This window comes from Hetaerina americana, unplaced genomic scaffold (genome assembly GCF_022747635.1).
Source record: "Hetaerina americana unplaced genomic scaffold, ioHetAmer1.1.p SCAF_2, whole genome shotgun sequence".
Classification (NCBI taxonomy): domain Eukaryota; kingdom Metazoa; phylum Arthropoda; class Insecta; order Odonata; family Calopterygidae; genus Hetaerina; species Hetaerina americana.
In genome coordinates this window covers 35863741-35875880 of record NW_027286763.1, presented here as the reverse complement: position 1 = coordinate 35875880, position 12140 = coordinate 35863741, and the positions used below count along the sequence as shown (strand labels likewise).

General features: G+C 37.2%; 1 protein-coding gene across 1 annotated transcript in view; it reads right to left on the bottom strand.

Annotated features, from left to right (window-relative positions):
- Positions 1–1011: 1011 nt before the first annotated feature.
- The window catches only part of LOC139688070 (uncharacterized), a 43526-nt gene continuing 32397 nt past the window's right edge, over positions 1012–12140 (bottom strand). The window contains exon 2 of the mRNA XM_071585490.1: positions 1012–1476. Coding sequence (XP_071441591.1) covers positions 1012–1476 — 465 coding nt within the window. The remainder of the gene's footprint in view (positions 1477–12140) is intronic.

Below are 12140 nucleotides of genomic sequence, written 5' to 3'. Positions count from 1 at the left end.
TAAGTACTTAAAACAATTATTCAGATAGTGAAGTAAAAAATGTATCCCGCGGGCTATTCGGGAGACTAAGGAGACTAAATTTAAACTATAGGTTGTCAGTGTAAAACTTTAATTCTATGAATTTTCACTTTCGTATACTAATCTGAACGCATAACAGATTATAACAGTCCACGGGGGACTTCTCACAAATGGCACTGCTCTTTATAAAGCAGAGTGCTAAAACTATTCACTAAGTTTTGAAAATATTATGAATAAAGTATTGTTAACAAAAAACATTTAAAATCTTCTTATTCTACTTACCTGGTACGTTTTTTGTTCAACTATCATAAAATGAATACCAAATAATTTTCCTCTGCATTTTCCTTTAGAGAATACTGTAGATCCTTTAAAATTATATTATATACAAACTCTTTATTTTCTCAAATTAAAAAAATACAGAATAAACTTTAAAAATTTTATTTTTTAAATAAAAAATAATAAATTTAACCAATGTACAAAACATTGCACTTCAACAATGAGGATGAAAGGTATGGCATATAAACAAGTAACATCTTGAAAGATGATTCGATTCTTTGAAGACCCTCGACGAGTTAATGCTGGAGGAATATTAATCTGCCAACATTGTAGACTGTAAAAAATTAAAATGGATGATTAGATGGTCAATGGTTTTAATAGGCTGATAACTTTTTTCTCACCCTACATTTTATCGATCTACAGGTATTGGACAGGATATTAAAATTACGATATCTTATTCGTAAAAATTGAGATAGGTTTAATGCACGCATAAGACCTTAATGGAGGCAGCCTTAAAATATTATGAAATTTTCATTTATGGATAGTGTAACGATAACGGAGAAGCCATTTCTAAAAATAATGAAATTCAAATTTCACTGGATATTGTAAAGTCTTAAATCATTATTTTTTACCAAATTTAAATATAAATTGGAACGGTTAGCATACACAGAAGGACTCAATCGATTAAATTCTCACCCTCATTCATTATTAAGCCTTTCACGGGTATGGATGTGATCCTCCGGATCCTGATCCCCCGGCACCGGCTCCCGATGAACTCGCCGCACTTGCGAGGGCGTTGGCGGCTGCCGCGGCGGAGGCTGCTGCCGAAGAAGCGGCAGTGGCGGCGGAAGCGGCCTGGGCGGCGGCGGAGGACGCGGCGGCTGCAGCGGAGTTGGCGGTGGCGGCGGCGGATGCGGCTGCAGAGGCGGCTGAGGACGCGTCGGTCGCGGTAGAAGAGGCGGAGGCAGCGGCGGAGGCAGCGGCGGATGCGGCGGCCGAAGCGGATGCGGCGGCTTCAGCGGCGGCCTGGGCGGTGGCCAAGGCGTTGGCGATGGCGGCGTTCACGGAGGCGAGGTCGGTGTGGTGGCCGCCGGAGTGCGCCGTCCTGCCGGGCAGGCCGTAGAGTTGGGCGGAGGTCCTCGGGACGAGGCAGCAGAGGACGGCGAGGGCGGCTAAGACGATCTAGGGCCGAGAAAAAAAATTAAATGAGTTCGAAATCCGTTATGTTTGCACCTGTAACAGTTTTATTTGGCCGGAATTATCCTGTGCCATGGAAATTTGAAAAGGAGAAATAAGTGTAAAATGAAAGTACCTCCCCGTGGTGTAAATTTTCAATCCCAGTGCATACATAAATGCAAATTATTGGATCACCTAGCTAGTTTAAGTACCGATACTCTTTTGAACAACCTGAATTATCCGTGGTTTTAACATTAGTTTTTAACATAAAAACTCAGGGACAGAGGAAGCAATGAGATTAACGATTTATTTTTTCTTATTGGTACATTCCTGCAAGTAGCGATTGCATAGGATGAAATTAAATGAAACATATATTTAAAGGGACAGTAGAGCGCATTGCACATTTTTCTCCCAGTTACTTTATATATATTTTCAAAGCATTTGGGGCACGTTTTGAGATTTATTGCTCATGACAGTGAAAGGAAAAAACAGTGAACTGATCCTCATTTTACATGGCCCGTGAGAGGTTTCGGTAAATGCTCTAATCGTCAAGTGAGTTACAACCTTGTTGTGGAACAATCTACAGGACCGTCTAAACTTGCATAGACATTTATAGAACATTTGTCTTAGCATTAGTCAAAAATGGGCCCTGTAAATGTTTATATTACATTTTAACGTAAACATTTTATATTTTATAATAATTATAATTATTTAATATTATTACTCTATTTTGAAGGTACCAGCCACACACAGAGGAACGGACATTCAGGCTCACTGTCTAATTGCTCATTAAACTTTAAATAAATGCTCTAACTTTGCATACATAAATTTCAATTCCGTTCGATATTTTCCCGTTTCAATCTCTTCAGTTTTCGAAAACATTTTATTTTTATTACAATCATCTAAAAATTCCTGGCGTTAAGTAAAACTAGGACAACCCTTACTTTTTTCTTGTGTATTAATTAAAAAAAACCGTACAAGATCCTCCTTTGCAAATGTGGCTTTCTTAAACATTGACACTACATACTTAACCATTTGAGTATTGTCCATGAATATGGCTATTGATTCTACATATATTATTTTATAGCGTCTATAATTTGTATTTACATTAATATTTAACGGAAAATCCATCTAAGAAAGTGGTGGTTGACGTAAATATATTGGCTTGGAAAACTTTTGATATATTGACCGTGGCTGACCAAATTTATTGTCCCGTAGGAACTGAAAACAAATATTTTCTCTACTTTGCACCGAAACTATGCTTGGAAACTGCAGTTGCGAATGATAGTTTATGAGAAGTTACTTTTGGAATATTCTTACTAAAGAGTTGATATTTCCCTTATTTGGAGAAGATATAACTACAAACTCACCGAAGTATTCATGATGTTGGCTGGTTGTTTCGTCCTCTACGCTGAGTGCCTGAGTGTGCCTCCTCTTCCTTTAGTGGTTCTTTATATACCTCCGAAATGAGGGGAGTTGGTGTTAACGGAGGATGTGCTCACGTACGCTAGCGGAGCTAGGAGAATGCAGAGAAGACACTGCCCGAGGGGAAAAAAAATATGCGGAAAATGGGGCCGGGGAATCATCACACCCAAGAATAGCACCCCAAACATCCCGTTGATTGTGCTTGACCGCTTTTGTCCCTTCTCTGTACGGTATTCAATACTTTGTCCGCTAAATATGGCCCTTTAAAATACGAATCGCTTAGCCTCTCCGTCTACTTTCTCCAAGGGTAGAAATAAAGTAGTAATTTTTGGGGAAGGCAACCGACAGCTGATTTGCGCAGGTAGAATTAAAGCATTGACAAATTTCAATACATGTCTGTCCACCATTCTCGCAGAACTGTGGTAAAAAATTCTGCTACCTACGGCTTAGAGAAGACACAAACTCCATACATGCTCTATACTGTTCACGCGAGTACATATGATGAAAGTATTCTTGTGTGAGTACCACAAGCCCGCTGCAACTTAAAATTTATTAAGTCGTTCCTTTTACTGTTGCATAAATTATTTATGAGCTTGTATTTGCCAGGATGTCCTGATAACGATCACACTATCGAGTTCGGTGAAGCAATTGAAAAAATCACAGTAAATTTCACAAATTCGTGAAATTCACTGAGTGAACATTTCAGTTTTTCAGAATGAACTACAAAGTTGCACTGGAAACTAAAAAAACTAACAAAACAGGAATTTATTTGTTAAAGTGAGGGTCAGAATTATATGGAGAGGCGATACAATTGTTCGGAGATGACTTTCAGCTATTAGAAACTGTAGAAACAAAAAGAAAACTTTGGTTGGAACTGGATATTTTCATGGCCATTTTTATCAAAATTCTATGGTTAAAAACCATCATAATAATGAAATAGCTCTGGGCTTAAAAATTATGACTAATGAAAAACATGGAGACAAATCGTTCTGTACCAATACTGAATCTCATAAAAACTGCGCTAATTTTCTCTCTCATTTTTTCCTCAGAAAGGGATAGGCGTGAATAAAAGTCACAGCATCAATTTATTTCTAACTAGATTTCCTAAAAAAATAAGGAATCTGTAGGTTGAAGAATTTGAAGTCTGAAGGGTCAAGGAAACATATTTCTTAGCAATTTTCTGGAACTGCATGTTTGTAGATTTAAATTGATCCCACGCAGCCTCATTGTTGACTTTTGAGGCGTAATAATTAATTTATGGTACAAGAGCAAGTCAAATGAAAACCTTACACCCCCCATAACACATTATGCGCAAAAGGTGGCGTATCGTCGTTGTACGTATCGATACTTCCATTGCTGTGGTAGGAGAACTGCATAGTGACAATTCACAGACGCACGCAGTTGTTGGGTTATGTCCATGTTGGTGCGCGGACTTCTCTAGTGTGCTCGTCCGTTAGATTTTCATTTGACTGTCCCTCATAGATATCACGATCTCTATTCAAATCCATTCACCCTCTTTAGTTTCTTCTTTCTCATAATCTCTTAAATCCTCACATTTTGTCTCGTTTTGTGGATTCCAAGTCGGTCGTTGAAGTCTCTGAATTAGCAGCAATGTGACTTAGTCAGTGTTCGGTTTTTGGAAGAGGATGAGGGGAATGTGAGCGCGCGATCCCGCAACTCAAGGCCCCTCTCCACCCTACGGCGACATGTAGCGCTTTCAAGGAAATCTCTCCTTCACCTCTGCGGCGCTTCTTATATTTTCGTCCTCGCGAAAACGGAAATAGATAGCTGTCCAGTGTTCCGAATTAGTTCCGTAAGACCTATATGAACCGGTGTGACTTGAAATATCCACTCGGCGAAGCATACGTAAAGTTCTTCATAATTTAGAAATAAGTTGGCTTTCGTACTTTATTAGCGTGAAAACGGAAAATTTAACATTTTTTCTTGTCCCCGAAGAAAAGTAAGTTCCATCTCTTATGAGTATTTTTCAGCAGCCTTCTCTTTAGAAATAAATAATCAGAAAAATAGTAACGTATATACTTTAGACGTATAACGTCTAAAGACACTCTTTACTATACTCTACCAAGTACTACTTATATTATATGGTACTATACTCTCCGATACGTTATGTCTACGTGTAGACATACTACATTAAGCTTTTCAATCATCTTTTGCCCAGCATAAAATTACGCGAACCCAGACTTCACTATTTTTTATCCATCGACTTATTAATGATTTATAGTAATATAACAAATGCACATTAAAAGCTGCAAAATTGCATAAAAATAAGTATGCAGCTTACAGAAAGGATTTTCCAAACACTTACAGTAAATTATTGATAAAATAAAGCTTTAAATGAAGGGTATTATCCCAAAAAGAATAAGTTGAGAGCAGCTGATGATTTGATCATTCGTTAAATTACCTGTCACGAAGAATTGATTAATTTTTTCCGAGTTTATGCATTCTGCTATGGACCCTACACAAAGGTGCTGGAATGAGCATAGGAAAACGGGTTGAATTTAAAAGAAATATGAAAGATATCAACAGAAATGTTTGCTCTATAATAGAAGAGCAACATTTTTTAATGCGAATTCTGGTAGAAGTACGAGGCAATTGAAATAAACAACAAAAATTCCTGTTTATGTTCTGGTCGATCTGATTAAAACTGGGGTTTCAATGTTATATTCGTATAATAATTAGGAAGTATTAGATTTTTTATGAGTTAAGTATCAAGTGACTTGAGAAGATTTATTACTTATTTTACCTTGTAGATGAAATGAAAAGTTGGCTCAGAAAGTAAGTTGGTTAAGTTATCATTTTTATGATATTGACCAGTGACCAAATTTTTATTCGAATTGAATGCACTTCTCTCTTGGCATAAAAGTACGAAATTTTGGATGGTATAAAGTCAATTCCGTAAGAGATGGAAGGGAAATGCGATAAATTATTTGATGTAATTTCATTCATATTATTTATTAGGATCTCAGGGGCTAGATCCATCATGAGTTAGAGCACTCGGTGAATGAAATTTTTTTGAGTTTTTAAATGTATACATAACGATAGCGAATACCGTTTCCCTCCTGGGATCCTGGAAAATTTTCCATCCGATATCTTTTCCTCTCCTTCTACTCCCATAACCATTTGCCGTCCGCCTCTATCTCTCTCCTGCGACAGCGTCCCTTTTTCATCCGCCAGCCTATTCCCCTGGCTGTACGCGTGATTGATGGAGAGTGTGCGCCTTCCATAATTCCATTTAAATAGCAACGGAGGATTGGGATGAGGGAATTACATTACGGAAATAATAATAAAAAAGTTTCTTTTGCACTCCCTCCTCAGCCATTATTTCCCCGTCCTATACCAGTATGCACGCATTCATATGTACATGCATCTCGTCTCATGCCACTCCATCCCTCCTTCCGCCCACTTGCACTCTCCAAATTCGCCCCCCCCTTAAAGTATTCGATGGAAATTTTATCCCGAGTTGAATAAGGAGAGCGAGAATGTTTCGGTAATGAATACAGCTTGGCGTGTCCATCTTGGTCACCTAAATTCTTGCAGGCTGAAATTCCATAATAAATATTAAGTCTCATTTAACTTTTAAAACTTTGCGTTTACTGTCAGAAGCCGTAATACCAAAAATAAAATTCTGTGTTTGAGATACACGGGATCCCAAAAACCTCCCTTTTTGGATGGATTTCTTCCACGACAAAGGTTTTAAAAGCCTATTTATTTTCTTCTAAAATATAAAAAAAATTAACTATTTGATATGAATTTGTAATATGGACTGGTATTATCTCGTTCGGCAGATAGTCGCACCTCTGAATTAGACAAACGGCTGAATATATCAATACGCTAATATGTTTTTTAACCGATTCTACCAAATGACATTTATAAATAATCGTACTTCATAAATGAATGTCTGCCTCATATCAGTATAATAGTACGTGCAGTTAACAGCAAAATCAAACTCCGAAGATTAATTGGTTTCCAATGTTTAAGTAATTAATTATTGATGAATTTTTTCATCTGGCGATTATATATATATATATATATATATATATATATATATATATATATATATATATATATATATATATATATATAAAATAAATCCAAACGGAAACGTATGCACCCGCTGACATTTTGACAACTTTCGACGTGGATTATCCAGATAGGAGTGCTTCGATCAACTTACTTCCACTTTTGGAAATGAAGCACCACCCTTTGCCGCTGTGAAACGCTAGTTTAACGAATCCCATCACGGCCGCCGTTCGCTCAGCGACGAACGAACGAACGAAAAAGTGTTACGAAAATTGGTTTGAGCACATGCAAAAGTGCATTGATTATCATGGAGATTACTTCGAAAAACATTAAGGACATTTTCAACAATAAATTACTGTCTTTTCATTCTTAGGCTGAAAATATAAATAGTAACCCTCGTATAGTATGCCAATTCACGTTTATTTTAAGCTGGAGGGCGGCCTAGAGTAGCTCTCTGTATATTTGACTTCCGTAATCCTCAGACTCACCTATTCGATCAGTTATTGGAAAATCAATGTATAATATTGATAGAGATCTCCAATTTTTTACTACGGCTGGACTTGTATGTTTTCATTTAATACTATCATGTGACTAAATATCTTTACTTTCAATGAATGGTCATAATATTCACCTTTTATTTGAAAAACCTACAAATTTATGGAACCTCAGGATTTAGGGGGGAAGGTGTCGTCAGATATTTATTAACGGCCCCTGGGCTGCGTTATAGTCCCCTGCTTTGGTCACGATAACTGTAATAATATATCTATGCATATCTTTCAGCAATGATTTAAGATTATTAAAAATACAGTCAAATCAATGTGATGCCTCAAGTGATAGCGATTTATGCTGATAACAGACTTCATACATCGGCCGTAGGTGTGCGAGTGCGTCGTCAGCTTCCTTACGGAAAATTTTTGTTTCGAGTTTGGCAACAGTAAAGCCTGCCTCATAAAAATAATCAAATTAGAAGAATTAACTTTACACCGTGGCGTTTTTATGGTAAAAATGAGGAATGTGTGGTAAATGTCAAGTACAAATTATAGTTTGGATGGAGTCCAGCATCAGAATATTCGTAATTAATTTCACTCTTTATCTAATGCTTAATGACACTAATTCATGCAGAACATTAATTACAATTTGATGAACTGATAGGACTCAGTCATAAATGAACGAATTGTTACAGGGTTCTTTATATCGCTCTTCTTTGTACAAGTCTACGTTTATTTAGAATGTTGACGTCGCCTTTGATGACATAGTTGATTTCACTCTTGGCCTCAATATTGACTCGAGAATTAGGTTACTCTAGGTCTCAATATTGACTAGAATATATAAGGTACTTTCTGATATTAGTTGCTATCAATTTTTATGACTTTAGGTAGGCAAGAAACCATGGAACAATTTTATTTTGTTTTTAATTAACTTCAGCAGTTTATAGATTAGGTAAAGCAACCAATGCGCACTTCCATCGTCTGCCCTCTTCTCTGGAATCGGGCCGGAGGTTACGGGGACCTTCGCCATCGCGCTGATCTCATCCACTGTGGCCTACTCCATTGCCGCTGGTTGGTACCCTCTCCCCCTTTGCAGGGCCAGCACTCCCCCAATCCGCCACCCTACCTTCACCCCCCGAGGGACCTCGAGGCACGTGGCCGGGACACGTGGCGCCCCGTGACGCACGCCTTAACCTAATCACGTCTCTCGGATGTTGAACGTATGTGGGATATACGCACTCGTCTTGCCTCCAACAGTCTTGCAGCAGCTGTCTCTGCTAAAACAAAATGAGTGCTCACCAGTGGAGAACCATGAAGTGGTTCGGACTGCGGTGCTGGTGTTTCTGACGCTGCCAGAAATGGCCGATACTCGCACATCGATTAACTAATCCGGGCCGGATCGATCTTTCAATAGATGAAGTATTTCAAGGAGAGCTATCTCGCATACATGCACATATATTAAGAAAGTTTACAGTGAAGAATACTCTAAGAAATTAAAACAAATCGTGTTGTGCCACGTACGCTAAGGCATATGTTCATACGTTAGTAAACATCCATTCAATTGTAGTAACAGGCTCAACATTGCAGAATTAAATAGCATTGCGCCTGAAGATGTCACATATGTAATAAACCGGTCGTTACTCGCACCGGGAAATTTGGTCAAATCTACCAAGCTATTTCTAATCCCTTAACGAATAAAATGAAAATTGGGTATCGATATGAAAAAACTGTTTAACTAAACCTAAAATTCAAAAAGGGACTCCAAAATCCTGGAATTTGGAGTCTAGTATGGTATTTTGTGCATCCCCGATTCGGGCTTACTTTTGAGATTACATTATTTACTAAGCGATTTGTATTTGATTATGCTTTTATTTTGGTATTTTTCAGGTCCTGGATTTGTTCCATTAAACAAATATTTATTGAAGAAATCAAATGAGGTGTTTGAGTTCTAAAAGAGCAAATGATGTACAAACGTGGTAATCCTTTTAAAATGGTGGAGAAACAGTGAGATAATGTTATAATTTTCAGAAACTGTTATTGAGTATTGCATTTGTTGTATACACGAGTACTCTATTGAATGGGCAGATGATTTATTAAACACCTAAAAACCGATTATGGAGATTTTAACGGGTGTATTTGTGACAGAAGTTCTTCCAATTGCAATTGCTTCTCACAAGTATTCTAAACTTATATCACCACTGGCTAATGCGACTGATCAAAAAATCTAAATCAGTCCTTAAGGACATAAATAAAAAAGGGATAATTTCAAAAGAACTATGAAAGAAGTCATAGGTACCAGAATGAAAAAGAATCGGAAAAGAGACTCAAGCATTTTGAATGAGGATGTAGGGTAGTAAGAAAACAGCACAGGGAAAATTCCTAAAAAAGAAATCATAGAAAGCAAAGAAAATATCATTACAAGAGAAACTATGTGGAAACAATCTTAAGACAGGAATATATGAACCACTGGCTTACCATTGGTAAGGTTTATAAGTGGAATAGGATGTGATATATATGATTGACAAGAAATAGCGTACAAACTAATGAAATAGCTTAGACAAGGATGTAATGTCACCAATTTTTTAAAAAATCTTTATGCGCAGGTGTGTACTTTAGGTGGTATTTTGAGAGAATGAAAGTAGGACCTCACAGCTTCAGGCATAAAATTGGGGCCCTCGGAGAACGTAAACACAGTAATATTCGCCAATGGCCAAGTAATTATACAATATAGAGTAGATAATTTGCGAATCGCGGTACGCCATCGACGTGTGAAACAACTGATTATCTCAAATTTTTAACCTGAAATTCTCATAAGTACAAAAACCAAAAAGATAGCATTCTTAGGTAACTTTCCCATAAAAACTAAAATTGTCATCGCATACTAGCGGAGAATCGCATAGTGGGAGAGAAATCCCATTTAAAATTTTTAGGATGTGACATAACCGACGAAGAAGACCACAAAAAGCTATAGAAATAAAGTTAGCGATTTCCGATGATGTTGGAAGAATAAAATCCTCAAAGAGTAAAAGAAAAATAACTCAAATGAAATTTTGTAAAGAAAGGCAGTTGTGAATTTGAATGATTTTGTTTATCTCCCATTAATCCGAAAACAGCACTTGAGACTTAACAGGGGGACTTTTAACGATGATATATATAGTATGTGTGTGTGTAACAGAACCACCGGAAATGAAATTCTTCCAACCAGCAAGAGGCTCTACCATCAAATAGACTGAGAACAGAATTAAAAGAATAGTTCGGGTTTTAATTGAGTACGATCAAAATGGAAAAGCATAAAGCAAAATGGGAAGAGCATATTACACGGGTGCTCAGAGAAAGAAGTCATACATCTACCTTATACCCCGCAAACCGCTGCTAGGGCGTGTGGCAGGGGGGGCGGTTAGGTCACCAGCCAGCCATGTACGCACAATACTAATCGTGACACCTCTACACTAATATCAGTTTGATCATATTCTGGATGAAAGTTAATCACACGAAAGAAGGTATTTACATGCAATAATATTCAATAACAGGGCCTTATGTCCAAATCATGCAGGAGGAGTGTTAAAAAGATGGGTCTTTTTAAAAATAACATGCAGAGTATCAACAAAATATGTACGCTATGAATACTAATTACCTCCTTATCACCTGGGGTCTTATTTCTTTCGATCTTAAATTGTACGAGGAAAAAACAAATTTCAATTCTATTCGCTGTATTATCTATTTCTCCGAGTTTGATGCCGTGTTCTGATCTATAGTAGCAAGTCAGGGCTTTTAATATGTCTTTGACATCCTCAGAAAAGAAACCTACCTTAAAAATACGTAGTAAATTTAACCTATATTTCAACGTACGGTCAATTAGTGGTTTCCATCCCAATTCTTCAAAAAGTGCCGTGACACTGCTACCATGTTCATAAAAAGTTTTCCTAAACCTAGCTGCTCTACATTGCACTCAATTTAGTTCCAGAATAAGTCGACCTCGTGAGAATCCCATGCACCCGCAGCATTCTTTATGTGGGGCTAAGAAAAGGGCCTAAGAGAATATAGCTATTAAGCCACCAGGGAGGAGAAAAATCGGAAGAATAAGGATCAGATAAAGAAAGTAATGAAGGAATCAGGAAAAAGATAATCCTGAGAGGAAGAAGAACTTGTTTCCCACTATTTCTATCACAGTCAGTTGCGAAACCCCGACCTGTCGCGGAAGCACTTAATATATATATCGCTTGTATGTTTTATATTTAGGCACAATTACACCTTTTGAAACTAACCACATTATCTTCAGTAATTGAAATGACACTATTGGAGCATTTTACTGGATTTTTATTTTTAAAATAGTTTTCACCTGGACTTGTTTAATGGAACATGAGTTTAGCTTCAAATTTAATTACTGGTAGTGAATATGTACCCAAACATGCTTTATTCTTTTAGATGCTGATAGTAAATATCTTAATAATCATTGAGCATTGATTGATGTAATCAATCACATGAAAAGGCTTTATATTCCTTACGTTACAGCAACAATACGCCGTGTTAATAAGAGGATAGCTTTTTGATTACTTTAATTCAAATGTCGAATTCTTGCGCAATTCCCATCCAGCCGTTCGAGTGTAATCCTATTTAGATGAAAATTTTAGTAAAGTAATATTTTTCGTAGTGATTACACTTATTTTTCATTATTCCGTGGTGCAAAGAGTTAGGCTTGCTCCACGGAAAACAGCG